Source organism: Pleurodeles waltl, chromosome 5 (genome assembly GCF_031143425.1).
Source record: "Pleurodeles waltl isolate 20211129_DDA chromosome 5, aPleWal1.hap1.20221129, whole genome shotgun sequence".
In the NCBI taxonomy this organism is placed as follows: Eukaryota; Metazoa; Chordata; class Amphibia; order Caudata; family Salamandridae; genus Pleurodeles; species Pleurodeles waltl.
In genome coordinates, this window is record NC_090444.1 from 838,746,610 (window position 1) to 838,767,217 (window position 20,608).

A 20,608-nucleotide genomic window follows, 5' to 3' on the forward strand; every position below is an offset into this window, starting at 1 on the left:
TTTCCTCTGAGAGCAGGGTGTTACACCGTCTCCCTTTGGTAATAGGTGTTAAAGGCTGTGGAGGGGTTGCCTCTCCCAGCCTCTGGAAATGCTTTGAAGGCACAGATGGTACCCTTCTTGCATAAGCCAGTTTACACCGGTTTAGGTAACCCCCAGTCCCTGCTCTGACGTTAACCTGGACAAAGGAAAGGGGAGTGACCACTCCCATGTCCATCACCACCACAGGGGTGGTGCCCATTGATCATCCAGTGTGTCCCACACCTCTGCCATCTTGAATCCAAAGGTGTGAGGGCACTCTGGAGGCCTCTGAGTGGCCAGTGCCAGCAGGTGACGTCAAAACCCCCCCTCCTCAGATAACGACTTGCAAGAATTCAGCAGAGTTCCTCTGCACCTCTCTCTTCGATTTCTGCCAAGGATCGACCGATGATTGCTCCAGGATGTCTGCAAAACTGCCTTCATCCTGCACTGGAAGCCATGAAGAAAGCTCTGCTATAGCTACCTCTATCAGCCTAAGCTGCTAGAACAATACTAATCTACTAATAAGGGATAACTGGACCTGGCACAAGGTGTAAGTACCATCAAGTACCCACTATAAGCCAGGGCAGCCTCCAACACACGTGGTGCACAGGGGTACTGTCTGGCTCGTGGAGAGAAACTCTTACCTCCACCTAATTTGGACAGTCAGGGTCACTTTGGTTTACCACCTGTGTTCCAGGATCCACGCTCGTTGTCAGGAGAGGGGACCCAGAGTACCAGTCGTCGCTGCAGAGAGGTGCCTGCTGAAGCAGGGAAGTGACTCTGTCACTCCATGGGAGATTCCTTCGGTCCTTCTGGTGCAGGATGAAGACAGGCAGAAATAAAAGTGCCAATAGAACACTTGTGGACATGAGGGAAGAGTGCAGGCAGCATGCCAGCACACAAAGGCAGTTAAACCAGTGGCAGTCCTTCCAACATGTAGCCAGGTAAGCACAACTAAGCCAGTAGCTTAAATGGCAGTTTCTCCGGATAGCCCAGCAATGCCAAGTGTGACCAGAGTCCAGGAGCAGCTGGCAATTGGGCAAAAAGCAGACACACAATCCAGTGAGTCTTTTAAGCTTCCCAGTGAAGAAAGGTGGATTTCTTTCAGCATGGGTACCCCCATTTATGGCCTGTTTGTCGGTGTGTTTTTACTGTCTCACTGGGATCCTGCTAGTCAGGACCCCAGTGCTCATAGTTTGTGGCTTACATGTCAGTATGTTTTACTGTTTTGTCTGTATGCTTGACTGTGTCAATGGAGTCCTGCTAACCAGAACTCCAGTGATTATGCTCTCTGTGATTCCAAATTTGTACCCAGTATTTCACTCCAAATTGGCATACTGGACCCCCCCTTCTAAGTCCCTAGAATAAGGTACCTAGGTACCCAGGGCATTGTGGTTCCAGGAGATCCTTATGGGCTGCAGCATGTCATTTGCCACTCATAAGGAGCTCATACAAAAACGTCTTCACGACTGCCATTGCAGCCTGAGTGAAATGGTGTAAACACAATTTCACAGCCATTTTCACTTCACCAGGTAACTTATTAGTCACCTATATGTCTAACCTTCAAACCCTGAAGGCTAGGTGCAAAGTTACTGTGTGTGAGGGCACCCCTGCACTAGCACAGGTGCCCCCATGTTATCCAGGACCAATTTCCTGGACTTCGTGAGTGCGGGACGCCATTATAAGTATGCACTACATATAGGTCAATAACTATATGTAGCTTCACAATGGAAACTTCGAATATGGCCATGTGAGGTGTCTAGGATTGAGAAATTGTACCCCAATCTAATTCTGGTATTGGGGGCCAATTCCATGGACCCCCAGTGCTGCCAAACCCGCTCTCTGAGGCTTGCAGTGCAGCTACAGCTGCTGCCACCTCACAGACAGGGTTCTGCCCTCCTCGGGCCTGGGCAGCCCAGTCCCAGGAAGGCAGAACAAAGCATTTCCTCTGAGAGCAGGGTGTTACACCGTCTCCCTTTCGAAATAGGTGTTACAGGCTGGGGAGGGGTAGCCTCCCCCAGCCTCTGGAAATGCTTTGAAGGGCACAGATGGTGCCCTCCTTGCATAGACCAGTCTACACCGGTTCAGGGACCCTTTCTCCCCTGCTCTGGTGGCAAACTGGACAAACTGTCTATCACCACCCCAGGGGTGGTGCCCAGAGCTCCTCCAGTGTTTCCCAGACTTCAGTCATCTTGCTTTGCAAGGTGTGGGGGCACTCTGGAGGGCTCTGAGTGGCCAGTGCCAGCAGGTGATGTCAGAGACCCCTCCTGATAGAGCCATAACTGATAAGGTAGCCAATCCTCTTCTCGAGGCTATTTAGGGTCTCTTCAGTGGGTTCGCTTCAGATTCTGCTTGCAAGCTTCCTTCAGGAATCCTCTGCAACAACTTCAGCATCCTCTGACCTCGCATCAACCACATCCTACTCCAAGAAACGCTGTTACTGCAACAAAGTGTCTACAAGAGACATTTTTCTTCAGCAACCACAGCTTCAAGTCAGCAACTGCAACAGTTTCCACAGTGTGTATGCTCTGTGGACTCCCTGTCTTCATCCTGCACCAGAAGGACCGAATAAATCTCCTGTGGAGTGATGGAGTCAATCCCCTGCTCCAAGCAGGCACCTTCCAAGGCGACCATTGGTACCCTGGGACTCCACTCACGGTGACGAGAGTGTTCCTAAGGACATAGAGGGTGGACATCATCAACATACACTGTCCTGAGGTCCTGCTGATGCAATTTGGAGGAGGTAAGACCTTGTCTTCCCCGAGAACTACAGTACCCCTGTGTTTTGTGTCTTCGTCGCCTCCTGAGGCCTCTGTGCACTCTTTGCAAAATTCCTTCATGCACAGCCTGGCCCAGATCCCCAGCACTCCACCCTGCGATGCTCAACTCGCTGAGTTGTTCTCTAGCGGCGTGGGACCTTCTTTTGTTGTGCTGCATCAACTGCATTTTGCACCTCCTTTGAACCCAGATCGTGTTGCTTCTGGGGGTGCTGGCTGGCATCCAGAAGGCTCTTAAAAGTACTGAGAGCCCCCTCTTCCTCCTCACACAGAGTTGAGGCCCCCAGGTCCCCCCTGGATCCATCCAGAGCCATTTTGATGAAAATTTCACTTTTGCCATAGCCAAGGCTTTGTTGGTGCCTTCCAACACAAAATCTCAACTGCAACAATCTTCACGCCATGTGACATCTTTTGCTTTATGCAGGAACCCACTGGCATCTTCCTAGGGTGCATTTCTGCAGTCTTCAACTAACCAGGGACTCTTCTTTTGCACCCTCTTCTGGGTTGGCAGGGGCTTCTGTCCTTCCTTGAACTTCTTTTCACTTCTGGACTTGGTCCCCTTCCTTTGAATGTCTTCAGGTCCAATAATAGAGCAGTTGTTCTTTGCAGACTTAGTTGGCAACTGCAAATTCTCCAAACCGAGGTGTAGTGTGTCCTAAGGAAACTTGCAGTACTTTACTCCTGCTTTTTGGGCTCTGGGGTGGGGTAATTTACTTACCTTTACTGTATTCTCACTCCCCCAGCGATTCTGCACACACTACACTTTTCTAGGGGGGAATTTGTGATTCACATTCCACTTTTTTAGTATATGGTTTGTGTTGCCCCTTACCTATTTTCTCCCATTGCATTCAATTGGATTTCCTACTGTTTGCATTGTTCTTTGACTATTTAATTGTCTAATTTTGGTGTCTAGTGTATATATTGTGTTTAATACTTACCTCCAGAAGTAGTATTGTCTCTAAGATATTTCTGGTACTGTGTCACCCAAATAAATACCTTTATTTTTAGTAACACTGAGTATTGTCTTTACTTGTGTATAAGTTCTGTGTAAATATAAGTGGTATTGCAAGAGCTTTGCATGTCTCCTAGTTCAGTCTTAGCTGCTCTGCTATAGCTACCTCTATCAGCCTAAGCTGCTGGAACACTACTACATTCACTAACAAGGGATAACTGGACCTGGTGTGAGTACCCAAGGTACCCACTACAAACCAGGCCAGCTTCCTACAATGACCAAACACGGTTTTAGAGATCAGGAGCATGTCATTGGCAAATAAAAGCAAGGGAATCTTCCTACCCATCAGCCTCGAGGCATCACTCATAGAATCTACCAAATAAGCAACCACTCTGCTTAGATAGAAAAAAAAAAAGAGTTGAAGCGAGGATGCAACCCTCGTGATTGCCCTTGTTAATTCCTAACCAGTCTGTTAATCCCGCCCGTGCCCCAGGCCACATTGGACTTGTGCATCAGTGTCATGGTGCAGATTACCTGATGATGTCCAGGAGGTCTGGTGGCACCTCACTATCTTTTAGAACTTCCCACAGTTTACAGCAGGGGACCAGGTCAAATGCCATTTTCAGGTCCACGAAAACCAAGTATAGATGAGATGTTTTTAATTAAGATTCTCTTCCACTAGATGTTAATGAATCTGAAAACCTGTTGAAAGATACTTATCTGGCTTCTTAATCCGCTTGCAGGGAAGACAGAGCTCCATGCTCCTTAAACCAGTGGTTGCGCTGGAACAGAATCTGCCTGTTATAAAACTTTTGCATAACATCAAGAAGGCTAATTGGTTTGTAATTCAAGGGGAGTCTCCTTGACTCTTCTTACAGGAACAATATCAACTGCTTTCCAACTTTGCAGGATTTCCATCTCTGCTAAAATAAGGGTAGTTAGCATTTATATATATTTGGCCCAGCTCTCAACGACAGATAAATAAAGATCCCAGGGGATCCCATAAGCCCTGCAGCTTTTCCAGCAGCTACCAACTTGACTGCCCTCACTGTCTCATTTATCCCTATAGTTATTGGAGAGGGAAGAGGGTATAATAATGATTTCAATGAGGTATTATCTTCCACACTCCTGAGAAATGTTTATTCCAGGTCTCTGAGTGAATAGAGTCCACTAGACGAGTTGCAGGGCTCTACCCCGTGTTAGCTGCCCGTTGCCAAAATTGCCTAGAATCTTTATTGACTGCAACATCATATATATCTTCTCAGTGCAGTTTATTCCGTTCGTCATTGGCTTTAAGATAAGTCTATTTATATTTTTTCCTATAACCTCTAATGGTGGAAACATCCCCTTTCGCAATTGTATTGCCTATATGGAAAATTCAGCCATTCATAATATTGTTATCTAATAAATGTTGAAATTTCCACTTTCTCTAGATTGGAAGTCCTGAATGGTCTATGATAACTTTCATTTTTAAGAAACTGTTTTCCCTGTGGTGCCAAATTATTTGTACCTAGGGTAATATTTACAAAGCCCATGGCGCAGGGCGGTGCAGCAAGTGCCTTGCTCCATCACCCTGTGCCAACGGGAAAGGGATGACTGTTTTGTGCAGGAAGAGACACCTTCCTGCACAAAAACAATCCATGGAGGCGATTTCCTCATTCTATGTGTGCTGCAGGACACAGCACACAGAAAGAGGAAAAAACGCGGAGAAATAAAGATATTTCCCCCCGTTGCATCACTCTTACACCACCCCTTGGGAGGAATAGGCTTTTGACACATTCCCAGGTTTACGAAACCTTGTAAATCTGGGAATGAGTCAACATCCATGGGTATTGCGTGAGAACACCTATGCAACATCCATGGAAACTCCTCTCTGATGCAAAGTAAGGCAATACAGTGAGTTGTGCTGCATTGCCTTACTCCATATATACAAGGCCATGTAAAGCCACACAAAGTGGCTTTGCAAGGCCTTGTAGGTATGCGTGTGCAGCCTGCGCCACCGGTGTGTCACAAAAAGTGATGCACTGGCGGCCCACGCTGTTTGTAAATATGGGCCCTAGTGTATTAAAAGTAGGATTTTACTTAAACAAACCACATAGCAAGGCAGTGTGAAATATGGGTTATTTTATCCTATTTGTAAGCACTGTCAAATACTAAAAGCACATTGCTAAGTACCCAAAATGTATTGTGTGGGCAAGTAATTGAGAGAGGAATTCGGCCAGCGTAGACATGTTTTTTTGCAGAATTTTTTGTTTGTCTGTAAAAAGAGTAAGGTATGTTGTGTCTTGTTAGGAGATTGCCTGTGTTTAATCACAGCCAGATGTGTTACACTAAGGGGCATACTTAAGAGCCCCTATTGCCACTCGAGCATCACTTTTCGTGATGCTCCAGTGACGCTATGCCCAGCACCGTATTTATAAGGTGGTGTTAAGCCACTTTTTGTGGCTTAACGCCACCTTGTAAATACGGCCCCTTCCCACACAGCACTTTGCGAGGAAGGGGCGTGCAATGGGTGTTGCTGTGGGCGTGTCGCATCAACACCCCATGTATTTTGACGCTGCCCCAGATTTACACGTTTTAGTAAACCTGAGGCAGCGGCAATATCTAATGCCATCCTGGGTTGGCGTTAGCATGACGCAACAAGGAGAAATACTTTTATTGCTCCTCGTTTTTTGATCTTTATATATGTGCTGCATTCTGCAGCACACAGAGAAAGAGCAAATCGCCATTTAATATTGTTTTTGTGTAGGAAGGTGTCCCTTCCTGCACAAAAACAATCTCTCCCTCTGCGCAGCCATCCTTGCATCATGGTGCAAGGGTGGCTGCGTTGGCACTCGGCTTCAAATTTAGTAAGCGTAGGGGACAACACAGGGGTGTGGCGTATTCATTTAAATATGGCGCATCCCTGTGTTGTGAAAATGACAGAGCAGGCGCAGCCAATTTTAGTGCAGCATTGCCCTCCATAATTTTCTGTTAAATCTGGGCCTAAAGGGCATATTTATCATTGTGTTGCATCACCCTTGCACCACGCAAGGGGACTCAAGGGCAAGGCAACAAAAAATCTATTTTATCAAGCCACTTAAGGCCACCTTGTTGGGCCCTGAGTAGTTTGGTAAATCTAGAGTAACGCAAGGCAGCACAATTTGCTCGCTTGCTTTACTCTTCCCCAGGAAGGCATTCCATTGGTGGAGCGTGGAGGTTCCCATGCATTCACCTACGGATTTTAGCACATTTCCAGATTTACCAATACCGGTAAACCTGGGAATGGGTCAAAATGCTAAGACTTCCCAGTGAAGGTGCAACGAGGTGAAGAATCTTTATTTCTTCTCATTGTTTCCTCTTTCAAAATGTGGTGCATTCTGCACCTCAATTTGAAAGATGAAAATGCCTCTGAAAATAGTTTTTTGTGCAGGGAGGTATTCATTCCTGCACAAGCACAATTGTTCGGGCAATCTAGGCACCCTTGCACCCTGGCTGCATTGGTACAAGGCAGCACATTGAGAGCCAGGGCAAAAAAAGGACAGGAATTTGCTGTATCATGTTAAATATGGCACATTCCTGCTTTTGCGTAGCACAGTGCAGCATGGTGGCTTGCTGTGGTGCGCTGAGTGAAAGAATGATAAATCTGCCCTCAAAGTTTTGGTAACATTTACAAAGCATTGAGACCTTATAGTACATTCCTCTTTCTTCAAAATGTTAAACACTCTGGAAAATAATACAACTGGCCCTCTGTCCTCACACACACGTTCGAAAGAAGCAGAACTTAGGAAACACACCTCTTCAACCAAATGTCTTGAATTATCCCTTACTTGACATCCAATTGAATTCTGGTAAATATGTCCTAGTTCTCTTGTGCTGTTCCCCCATCTCTCCCAATAGCCGTGGAGAGGAGCACTCTGTCGATACTACCAGTTGGAATCAGCATTAATTAAATCCATAAAATTCATAATATTAGGTTTAAACTAGAAAAGCTATAAGTCTTTTGTCTACTACTGAAATAATTATGAGAAATATTGGGAGCTGGGATTTGGCTAACTGCTTGTGATTGGTGTTTTAGGTCACGTACAGTCTGCGACAGGCAGGGGACATAATCAAGGTAAGTGTATAGTGAATAATATCATATTGCTTTTATTTAATACAAAGAGATCTTTATTATTACAATTCCCTGATCTTTTTTGAATATATTTTACAGTATTCAGGTCTGCATCAACCTCTGCAAGTAACAGAGACTTTGCTCGTATCAAAACAGGTATTTTAACTGTTTCCCTTTGTTAATTAGGCATTATTTTGATGATAACTGCCCAATTCTGTTTGGAGGTGGAGGGTGGAATGGCACAGGGCAAGAATGGGCTACTGTGCCTCAGTCTTAGGGGTGGTTTACTTCTGATGGCCTGAGGGCCGCCTTATATTGGCTCTGCAAACATGGCCAAGTAAAACCTTTTTAACACATGACTCTTAGTGGTAGTGATGGCGAGATTGTATATGTGTGAAATTTCTATTGTTTCAGTTGCCATATGAGTGACATTATACTGGCAAATATTTTACATTTCTTCCGAATAAACCAAAGCAATGACCACTTTTCCAGACATTTCACACAACAATGAACATATACACACACGATTCCAGACATATTGGTGTTTCCAAATCTTGCTACACTATCAGGTCTTCGACTTCCATAAAAATGATTGTGTTGTGAATAAACACTGCTGAAAATGTTTTCATTCTAAAAATAGTTTTCTGTGAATTGAATGTTATGAGGTCTGTGGAAGGGGTAATGACCTTCAGAGTTCCTCAAGCACTGGCGTTCTCCCCTTCAGACCCCTACATATGCAGTCTGTTTCTGAAATCATCTATCTGCATGTCTCACAGTCATCTCCTTTCTCTTCACTACCGTCTTTTCACTTTCTCTTTCTGTATACACTTACTTGCATCGCCTCCTTCACTCTTTCTCTTGTATCCAGCATTTCCTATTCATAACCTTGGTGCTGTTAGCAATTCAACTTTTGAGTACGTCCCAATCACAAAATAGTAATTACAATTGCCACATGTGTGACAATTGCTCTTTTTGCTCTTCTGAGATGCTACAGTTTAAATGGACATGTAGTCAAACAACTTCATGCTCGAGCAACAGGTATTGTGAGAAACCCTTACTGACTTCACTTGAAGTAAAGTAAGCAACTTAGCTGGGCTCAGATTAATTCTAATAGCAATGAGACACCTCTCATGGACCTGTGTCCCACCCACTAATAATTGCTATTTGGGACACACAGCGAGCACACTGACTGCTGAGTTTATTTAAAGCCACAGAGCTCACAGGCCTCCATTACTTTGGTTCACTCAAACATTCTATGCATGTGCCACACAGGCCATATGCACACACATGCACAACATACACTTGGGATGTTAGTGCTAGGATATAGGTAATTGCATAGTATTGGAACTTCACATGAGTGGGACAGTAGGCCTCCACTCATGTGGCATTGATAACAAGAGCTGGCAACATTATGGATTCCCAAAACATTGTACTGTGCCACCTCTGTTCTATGTACTAAATGCTTGACAGGGAAGTAGTCCACTGTTGGTATATTGAGGGCACTTCTTGTTCACTTCTGCAGGTCCAGTACCTCTCTTATGTCAAGGGATGTTTCTAGGCCTATACACACTTTAGTGTAGTGTGAGGCTAGTACCAACAATTACAAACAGAATACCAGATACATGCAGTTGAGTAATCAGTGCAGGGGAACATGGCTGTATGTGATGTAAAGGGCATTACTGTTTGAACAGAAATTAACAATTGTTAAGAAATTAGTGATTGTATTCGACCATTAGTAGAATAGTAACTTAAAGTAGGAATTCTATCAAACAGTTGCAGCAGTGCTTTATTTGAACCGGTGGCTGCAGGTGGGGTGCAACGGTACTCCATTTTGGGGATATGGACTTATTTTCTTCCTCAGGCTTTGACCCAGAGCAAGACCACGAAAAACACAAAAGAGGGAAAAACAGAGCAAGCGAAACAACGGAAAAACGGGGACAAATGGAGAAAGGAGCTCCAACCATTGTTTTCTGACCAAAACTTTGGGTCCCTGCACTTATAAAATATTAGGCAATGAGTTGCAGTATAACATATTGGGGCACACAATGCAGCACCACTTTTCTTGCACCCCTTAGCACCCAGCTAACACCACCATGGGTGTGCCGTATTTAAAATACGGCGCATCATGGCAGTAGTTAGGGGACTAGCGGCAAAATTTTTGACGCTAGAACGGCTCTTTGAAAGATTAGCACAAAAAATTCTGACGCTAATCCTGCAAAGCACCCAGAGGCCCATTGTAACCAATGGAAGCCTCCTTTTAACCCCTGCTCTGAGCAGGCGTCAAAAGTGCTGAAAAAAATGGTGCAAGGAAATCTTTTAGATTTCTTTGCATAATTTTTTGGCCCACTTTGTATACATTATGCCTGGTGCAGGCATAATGTAGTGCAAAGTGTTACAAAGTGGCGCAATACATTCATTGCACCACTTTGTAAATATGGCGTGTCATTTTCAGCATTCTAACCCCACATTCGCGTTAAACAAATGACGCTATTGTGGCATTGGAATAGTGCTAGGAGTTCTTAAATATGCCCCATTGTCTTTTAACAGGTCTACCAAAGCATGAAGCATGTGAAAATTCTGTGGTTTCAGTTGCCATATGAGTGACATTATGCTGCAAATATTTGCCTTCAAATGGAATATTTTTCTAACATGGTCTTAAGGCAAATAAAACAAAACACTAACCAAATGCACACAGTGAATGTTCCATTGGACTTTGAATATTTTCTTAGAAGTGAAAACCACACTACAAACTTGTCTGCATTTCTTCTACATTCTCTGTTAAGGTAGAACTATAGGGCAGATTGGCAAGCCCCTAGCGCCCCCTTAATGCTGATTTAGAATCATTTTTTTATGCTAAGGTGGTGTTAGAGTGACCATTCCTCCACACTATATTTACAACGTGGCTCAGTGCACACATTGCACCACTTTGCAACCCCTTGTGCCACACTATGCCTCTGCATAATGTATGCAAGGTGTGTATTCCCACTCAGGGAGGGCCTAAGAAAATAGTCCAGTGAAATGTACAAGATTTCACTGCGCCATTTTTTCCATCATTTTTGACGCCTGCTCAGAGCAAGTATTAAAGTGATGCACCCATAATAATCTCAGGGCCTTCCTGTGCTTTGCTGCACTAGCATCAACATTTTTTACACTAGTGCAGCAAAGGGCTACAAAAGCATCAAAACGTTTGATACTATTGTGGTAATGCCATGGTGCAACCTATTGTAAATACAGCGCAACCATGGTGTTGTGGAGGGGGAGGGGGACACAAGAAAAGAGGAACATTGGGACCGATGGGCCACTTTCTTGTAAATCTGCCACTATGTGTCCATATAATTTAGTCTGCAAAGATGTAAAATAACAAGGACAATCACCAAGCTCTGACTTCTGAATAGATTTTGAAGTAAAAAATTGACAAACCACTGGTCCATGCACAATTGGGATGAATTCATAAATCTCAGTGTGGCACTCTTGACAGGAAGTAGCTCCATGCATCAAATTTACTGCTTTAGCTACTGAGTATACCTATTTGCCTGTTCCTGTATGCTATGTGGATACTGCCTTCTGCTTGCAGACACCAGAAGTAAGTAATTGATTCAACGGGCATGTCTTTTTAGACTATAGGCGTGGATGCATATTGAAGGGGCCACTGAGAATAAAGAAAAAAACAAAGCTGTTACTGTTGTCTTTACTTAGTTCTAAACATGTAACAATTTTTACCAATAGGCATTGCAGAATGTTGCTTATTTATATGATGTGTGCTTGTATTTTTAAAGATATTAGGATGAAATGCACAGTGACACTTCCTCGGGCCGCTTTGTTATACTACTGTTTTCCAGGAGGCAGATTAAAAAAAAGTTTTTGTGGGTTACTCACTTGTGCCCCCACCAACCTTTGGGTTCGGACACCAACAATATCCTCTGAAGCAAGAGCCATCCCGTACACCACAGGATCTAACTGACCGAGGTGCTGGCAGTGAGCATCATAATGTCAGTATGCAGAGAGGAGAGGTCTGTAGTGTCCATCAGGAAAAATTAGTTTATGAGCCCCATCTTCAAAAGTGTTATTCTACTTACCTACTCACAGCTAACAACTATCCAAGTAACAGGTCTTGGGACCAGGCTAATAAAGAGAAGGGTGTACCTGCCTGATACTCCACCTTACCCTCCAACGCATTGCCTATGTTCTTGTAACATAGTCCAGGCCTGCACCACTCACCACTTTAGTGGTGAGAATGACCTGGAACCCAAACTGCCAAGAGCAGCCCCAGGCAAGTTGTGATCTGGTCTGGCTGCTAAGCTGCTACTCCAGCTTCCTCCTGTTTACCATTGTGGTGCGACCTACCCACTGCTCACCCCGTGCTGAGGCAGCCTAAGATTTTCCCCATGTCACTATTAGTAAATTCAACATAATTATTTGCAAAATAATCTTTGGATAATTCACTAATTACCCCCCTTGTAAGTTATGCTGACTTTGTTTTCTGTGTCTGAACTCAATATGCAATCAGCATCTGACCTCAATATGCAACACAGTTTTTATGATTCACAAGTGATTTATTCTAAAGTGCATTGTTCCTCCTATATTTACTACATATAAAGAACGAAACAGTTTTAAAGTGCATGATGTCATACACAATCCTTGGAAACATTAGTTGGGGTGTAAGCACAAGCTTCAAGTATTCATGATTGCACCCTGAGGTAGTTCAAGAAAATAACAACGTACTCAGACCCTAAGTCTTTTTTATTGGTAGCTGTCTTTCGTAGTTAGGTACCAATTTGGAGTCAATGCATTTCTGCCTACAGAGGGCAGGCCTCCTCAAATATATATATATGTATATATAGCACTCGTATACTGTCGTATCTGGTTATTTACAAAAAAAAGGAGAAAATGTCATCTGTGCACCTCAACAGATACTACTACATAGTTACACTCGTTGTACATACTTGGATGATATCAGCACAGATTCTAAATATTCATTAGTAGTCCCTCATATGGAGCACTAATAAGGATGGATTGTAGTTAGGAAGCTTGCAAGCTAAAATCTTAATCTTACAGATCTCACAAAACTCACACAAAGCAGTGTTCTGTAGTGGTGCCCATTTATGCAAAAATATGAATTCAAAAGCATAGTACAAAAAAGATTATATAAGTGACTGTGGTATTACCTTGGGGACAAGTGGTACTACAGTACTCTAAACAAAGAAATGTTTTCATTGCAATTGTGATCAATCAGACTATTGTAAAGAACACATTCTGAAAGCTCCAATAGTTATGGCAAGGGGCGGTACCTAGTTGATTGAAAATTAAGTCACCACCCATTACCAAACTCACCATAGTGTCAGAGATTTTTTTTCCATATGAGAGTCGGGTGAGGCTGACCCAGACTAAAGTGAAAGTGGAGCGTAATTAGGGCCTTAGTTGGGGCGGCATGCTGTCATGAATATGGACATAAAATCTGAAAAGTAGCTTGTATTAAATCATTCACGACAGATACCTAAATTTGGAGGTAAGGGCAGAGACAAAACATTCCAACTGTCTACCGTACTGCATGAGTGTGAAGCTGTTTATTATATATTACGGTTGTGAGACCTCACTTTGTAATAAATTCACTAACCCATCTTGGGTCCAGTCAGGTTTGTTTGTAAAAGCTTAGCTTAACTCTGGGTAGCTGTGGCTTCCAGCAGTCAGACTTTAACAAAGGAACAGGTGCAACGCATTTAGAAGTACCAGAACGATTGAATAGAGGCAAAACAGCACACAAAGGAAATCCAATACCAATTCATAAAACTAGATCTTATTTTTATGAATTTCTAAGCACTGAATGAACAAATCCACCAGTGAGTTCCGAAGGTATACATTTTTAAATAAATCATATATTACTGCTCTGCACTGAAAATGTAAACAAGTGGCCACTACAGCGTTTAGCTGTTAGTATGAAAACTTTCAAAAGCTTTCTGTAAAGTTGTGTACAGGCACGCTGGACCCCTTGCGGTGACCAACTCAAGTAGGGAGTAAGTCACAGGGGCCAGTAAGCCTTAGCAGGACTGTTACCTTGCAGTCAAAGCAGTCCCCAGTACAGCTCCAGTCTCTATGAGCAAATCTATTTAGATATCATTGGAGTGGTCCTGATGCAAAAGATACAGGATGCTGAAGATGCTGGTTTGGTCAACAGGGATCTTACTGGGACCACCCCTCAGTCTTTGACCATAGTGGGGCAACTTTGGCCACAGAGGGTGATGTCCCTTGAAGGTCCAGGTGAAGTCCTGCCCCAAAAAAAGTTGACACTAGCCTACTGGTCCCCAGTCATTGTGAGTGACCAAACTACACCAATTGACTCTCCGGGGTCCAGAAGACATGGGGCAACTTTCAAGCATTAGGACTCATTCACCCAGGCTGCACTTCAGTGGTCAGTGGTGATCAAGTGATTATGGCTACCAAGGCAGCTTCTTCAGCTTTTGTGGACCTGGGGGTGTAAAGGAAGTCATTCAACTGACTCTTGAAATTCACCTCTTCTGTCTTGGGCTCAGATTCGACTTTACTTGAGCAGGGCACAGAGGCACAGTCCTCTCTATGCTAGCCAAAAGATCTGCAGATGAAGTCCAGTCTTTGGTGCAGCCTCTCTATGTCAGGTCCTGGGACCAGCAGAGCAGTCCTTTGTTGCTTCTCTCTACAGTGCAGATGTGATCTGAGGTTTGGGTGCCAGGGGTGCCACTTTTATGCCCATAATTAACCCCTGGGGAATGCGGTGATGCCTAGCCAATGGGCTACTAGGTCCCCTTCCACCAGATGATGGCTTGCTGCAAAGTGTGGCATCTAGCTATCCCAGAGTACAATATTCTGCCCAGTCCCACGATGGAAGAACCCCTTTCTTAGTGTGTGAAGCTTGGTAGCCCAATTTAGAGGTGTGTCCAACTAAGGTAACTAAGTACTAAACTAACTAAGGTACAACCTTAGGCAAATATTGTTTGGCAACTGTTCCCCCCTCTATGTCCCTGATGCTGACCTGTCTATCAGAACAAAAGGGCAGCCCCTCTCATGTGTGTCCACCATTTGCCCTTTAAAGGTGGAATCTTTTCGGAGCTAGCCTTTTGGGCTCACATTCTGTGTGGCTTTTGATAGAGAGAGGCAACACTGCTTCAAATGCCAGATCTGTATTGTGTTCTTTTCTGGGAGTTGTTCACACATCTCCCCGGGAGGACAGGAGGCTGTCTTGTGGCCAGCAATTGTAAATAGTCACTGGAAAGCTTGGACAACAGAGTGGCAACTTTCTAAAGCAGCCTGTTACTCAAAAGTCATATTAAATTTGATGTAAGCATCACCTTTGGTTTAATGCAATGATTCCTTTGATGCCTTCAAGAAGCAACTTTAGAAATTGTTAAAATTTGGGTCTCCATTTGGCAGAGGTATGCATCCGGTCCAAGTAGGGACCACAATCCTAGTCAGGGTAAGTAACAACAAAACCTAAATTATCCTGTGCTCATCTTACAGCAGCTTGGTACAGTATTTGTGCAATAACTCAGTAACACATTAAAAACACCACACAAAGTACTTCAAACTTATTTAGAAAAATAGGTAATACTTATCTTAATAAAATAAGAAAAAAACAGTATAAATCCGACATTCACAAGAGAAGGTCGAATTTATTAATGTTTAAATGTAGTATAGACATTGGAAACACACTAGCTCCAACTGGGGCTACCACGACATTGTGACGGAGCCACTTCCAACAGTTCGATGCCACTCATGGTGGTGTGTGCAGCGGCTATGGAGTCCCACAGACCCCAAGTACAGTACTTCCAAAATGATGAGGAAAAAAAGATGTTACACACAGTCAGGTAGGTGAGGTGTTGCTGGAGCTGATGCAGCCTTGGTTCCTTATTTTTACAGAGGAGGGGAGGTGTTGGTTCCTTACTGCTAGTCAAGAGAGGTTAGCCATCATTTCCTTATGGTTACTGGAGTTGATGTGGCCTTACTTAAGATGCGTTGGTTCCTTATGACACAGTGAAGTCAATGGATCCAGCAGGTCAAGACATAAGGCGCTGCCTTCGAAGGGTTTGTGATGTGGTCACTGGTGCTCTGATAGAGTAAGAGTTGGGTGCCACGGATGTAGGTAGCACAGCAATCTGCTGCGGTGTAAGAAAGTACCATCTTGCCTGGCATGTTACCCCCATTTTTCACTGTATATATGTTGTTTTAGTTGTATGTGTCACTGGGACCCTGCCAGCCAGGGCCCCAGTGCTCATAAGTGTGCCTGAAAGTGTTACCTGTGTTATGACTAACTGTCTCACTGAGGCTCTGCTAACCAGAACCTCAGTGGTTATGCTCTCTCACTTCTCTCAAATTGTCACTAACAGGCTAGTGACCAATTTTACCAATTTACATTGGCTTACTGGAACACCCTTATAATTCCCTAGTATATGGTACTGAGGTACCCAGGGTATTGGGGTTCCAGGAGATCCCTATGGGCTGCAGCATTTCTTTTCCCACCCATAGGGAGCTCTGACAATTCTTACACAGGCCTGCCACTGCAGCCTGAGTGAAATAACGTCCACGTTATTTCACAGCCATTTTACACTGCACTTAAGTAACTTATAAGTCACCTATATGTCTAACCTTTACCTGGTAAAGGTTAGGTGCAAAGTTACTTAGTGTGAGGGCACCCTGGCACTAGCCAAGGTGCCCCCACATTGTTCAGGGCCAATTCCCCGGACTTTGTGAGTGCGGGGACACCATTACACGCGTGCACTACATATAGGTCACTACCTATATGTAGCTTCACAATGGTAACTTCGAATATGGCCATGTAACATGTCTATGATCATGGAATTGCCCCCTCTATGCCATCCTGGCATAGTTGGCACAATCCCATGATCCCAGTGGTCTGTAGCACAGACCCTGGTACTGCCAAACTGCCTTTCCTGGGGTTTCACTGCAGCTGCTGCTGCTGCCAACCCCTCAGACAGGCTTCTGCCCTCCTGGGGTCCAGCCAGGCCTGGCCCAGGATGGCAGAACAAAGGACTTCCTCTGAGAGAGGGTGTTACACCCTCTCCCTTTGGAAAATGGTGTGAAGGCAGGGGAGGAGTAGCCTCCCCCAGCCTCTGGAAATGCTTTCTTGGGCACAGATGTGCCCAATTCTGCATAAGCAAGTCTACACCGGTTCAGGGGACCCCTTAGCCCTGCTCTGGCGCGAAACTGGACAAAGGAAAGGGTAGTGACCACTCCCCTGACCTGCACCTCCCCTGGGAGGTGTCCAGAGCTCCTCCAGTGTGCTCCAGACCTCTGCCATCTTGGAAACAGAGGTGCTGCTGGCACACTGGACTGCTCTGAGTGGCCAGTGCCACCAGGTGTCGTCAGAGACTCCTTCTGATAGGCTCCTTCAGGTGTTGCTAGCCTATCCTCTCTCCTAAGTAGCCAAACCCTTTTTTCTGGCTATTTAGGGTCTCTGTCTCTGGGGAAACTTTAGATAACGAATGCAAGAGCTCAGCCGAGTTCCTCTGCATCTCTCTCTTCACCTTCTGCCAAGGAATCGACTGCTGACCGCGCTGGAAGCCTGCAAACCTGCAACATAGTAGCAAAGACGACTACTGCAACTCTGTAACGCTGATCCTGCCGCCTTCTCGACTGTTTTCCTGGTGGTACATGCTGTGGGGGTAGTCTGCCTCCTCTCTGCACTAGAAGCTCCGAAGAAATCTCCTGTGGGTCGACGGAATCTTCCCCCTGCAACCGCAGGCACCAAAGAACTGCATTACCGGTCCCTTGGGTCTCCTCTCAGCATGACGAGCGAGGTCCCTCGAATCCAGCAACTCTGTCCAAGTGACTCCCACAGTCCAGTGACTCTTCAGTCCAAGTTTGGTGGAGGTAAGTCCTTGCCTCACCTCGCTAGACTGCATTGCTGGGAACCGCGACTTTTGCAGCTACTCCGGCCTCCGTGCACTTCCGGGGGAAATCCTTTGTGCACAGTCCAGCCTGGGTCCACGGCACTCTAACCTGCATTGCACGACCTCCTAAGTTGTTCTCCGGCGACGTGGGACTCCTTTGTGTAACTTTGGGTGAGCACCGTTTCACGCATCCTCGTAGTGCCTGTTTCTGGCACTTCTCCGGGAGCTACCTGCTTCTAAGAGGGCTCCTTATCTTGCTCGATGTCCCCTCTACCTCCTGGTCCAATTTGCGACCTCCTGGTCCCTCCTGGGCCACAGCAGCGTCTAAAAACGCTGACCGCACGATTTGCAGCTAGCAAGGCTTGTTGGCGTTCTTTCCGTGGGAAAACACTTCTGCACGACTCTACAAGGCGAGAGGGATCCGTCCTCCTAAGGGAAAGTCTCTAACCCTTTGCGTTCCTGCAGAAACCACAGCTTCTTCTGTCCAGTAGAAGCTTCTTTGCACCCGCAGCTGGCATTTCCTGGGCATCTGCCCATCTCCGACTTGCTTGTGACTTTTGGACTTGGTCCCCTTGTTCCAGAGGTACCCCAGATTGGAAATCCAGCGTTGTTGCATTGTGGGTTTGTGTCTTTCCTGCATTATTCCTCTAACACGACTTCTTTATCCTTAGGGGAACTTTAGTGCACTTTGCACTCACTTTTCAGGGTCTTGGGGAGGGTTATTTTTCTAACTCTCACTATTTTCTAATAGTCCCAGCGACCCTCTACAAGGTCACATAGGTTTGCGGTCCATTCGTGGTTCGCATTCCACTTTTGGAGTATATGGTTTGTGTTGCCCCTATCCCTATGTGTCCCCATTGCATCCTATTGTAACTATACATTGTTTGCACTGTTTTCTAAGACTATACTGCATATTTTTGCTATTGTGTATATATATCTTGTGTATATTTCCTATCCTCTCACTGAGGGTACACTCTAAGATACTTTGGCATATTGTCATAAAAATAAAGTACCTTTATTTTTAGTATAACTGTGTATTGTGTTTTCTTATGATATTGTGCATATGACACTAAGTGGTACTGTAGTAGCTTCACACGTCTCCTAGTTCAGCCTAAGCTGCTCTGTTAAGCTACCATTATCTATCAGCCTAAGCTGCTAGACACCCTATACACTAATAAGGGATAACTGGGCCTGGTGCAAGGTGCAAGTACCCCTTGGTACTCACTACAAGCCAGTCCAGCCTCCTACATTGGTTGTGCAGCGGTGGGATAAGTGCTTTGAGACTACTTACCACTCTTGTCATTGTACTTTTCATGAGAGAAAAATATACAAAACAAGTTCAGTGTATATACACATAGCCAAAAAGTTTTGCATTTCCTCTTTTCATTCTTTTCTAAGTGCTGAAAAGTACTTCTAAACTTTCTAAAAAGTTCTAAAAAGTTTTAAAAGTTTTTTTCTGTCTTTCTAAAAGTTCTGAAAACTTTTTTCTCTTTTTCTTTCACTTTAACTCTCTCTAAAAATGTCTGGCACAGGCCAAAATGTTGACCTGTCTAAGATTGCATTTGATCACCTTAGCTGGAAAGGAGCAAGGAGTCTCTGCATAGAGAGAGGTTTGAGTGTAGGGAAGAATCCTTCCTTGGAACTGTTACTTAATATGCTTAGAGAACAGGATAAGGCTAAAAGTGCCCCAGCTGTTGAAAAAGTAGCTAATGGTTCTCAATCTGATCCAGGGACTCCCCCAGGTAAAGGTTCAGGAAAGAAACTTCTTAGCCTTCCCATTACAAGACAGTCTAGCATAGTTGGTACTGAGGTGGAGTCACATCATACAGATGATGTGCTCTCACATTACACTGTCAGCCAAGCTGTTAGGGTGCCCTCTGTAAGGGACAGGTCTCCTTCTGTTCATTCCCTTCATACCTCTGTATCTAGAAATGTCCCTCCCACCAACCCTGATGACAGATTGTTAGAAAGGGAACTCAATAAGTTGAGGGTGGAACAAACCAGACTGAAGCTTAAAAAGCAACAGCTGGATTTGGATAGACAGTCTTTAGAACTAGAGAAGGAAAGACAGAAGTTGGGTTTTGAAACCCATGGTGGCAGCAGCAGTATTCCCCATCCCATAGTCATCCTGCAAAAGAGCATGATTCCAGGAATCTGCATAAGATTATTCCCCCTTATAAGGAGGGGGATGACATTAACAAGTGGTTTGCTGCACTTGAGAGGGCCTGTGCTGTACAGGATGTCCCTCAAAGGCAGTGGGCTGCTATCCTATGGCTATCATTTAGTGGAAAAGGTAGAGATAGGCTCCTTACTGTGAAAGAAAATGAAGCTAATGATTACAAAGTTCTTAAGAATGCACTCCTGGATGGTTATGGCTTAACCACTGAACAATACAGGATAACGTTCAGAGAGACCAAAAAGGAGTCTTCACAAGACTGGGTTGATTTGATTGACCATTCAGTGAAGGCCTTGGAGGGGTGGTTACATGGCAGTAAAGTTACTGATTATGACAGCCTGTATAACTTGATCCTGAGAGAGCATATTCTTAATAATTGTGTGTCTGATTTGTTGCACCAGTACCTGGTAGTCTCTGATCTGACCTCTCCCCAAGAATTGGGAAAGAAGGCAGACAAATGGGTCAGAACAAGGGTGAACAGAAAAGTTCATACAGGGGGTGACAAAGATGGCAATAAGAAGAAAGATGGTGAAAAATCTCAAGATAAGCATGGGGATAAGGGTAAAACCAAAGATCCCACTTCAAATCTTAAACACTCTTAGAGGGTGGGGATAAAACAATTTCTTCCTCTTCCTCTCAACCCACACACATTAAAAAGCCTTGGTGCTTTGTGTGTAAAAACAGAGGCCATAGGCCAGGGGATAAGTCCTGTCC

At 44.7% G+C, this 20,608-nt stretch overlaps 1 protein-coding gene across 7 annotated transcripts in view; it reads left to right on the forward strand.

Annotated features, from left to right (window-relative positions):
• Window positions 1-20,608, forward strand: part of VIT (vitrin) — a 1,755,407-nt gene that overhangs the window by 716,520 nt on the left and 1,018,279 nt on the right. For 6 of the 7 annotated variants that reach the window (XM_069234891.1, XM_069234890.1, XM_069234889.1 and 3 more), the window contains 2 exons: window positions 7,805-7,843; window positions 7,940-7,996. In XM_069234891.1, the coding sequence (XP_069090992.1) occupies window positions 7,805-7,843; window positions 7,940-7,996 (96 nt within the window). The remainder of the gene's footprint in view (window positions 1-7,804; window positions 7,844-7,939; window positions 7,997-20,608) is intronic. The other variant, XM_069234893.1, reaches the window with a different exon arrangement.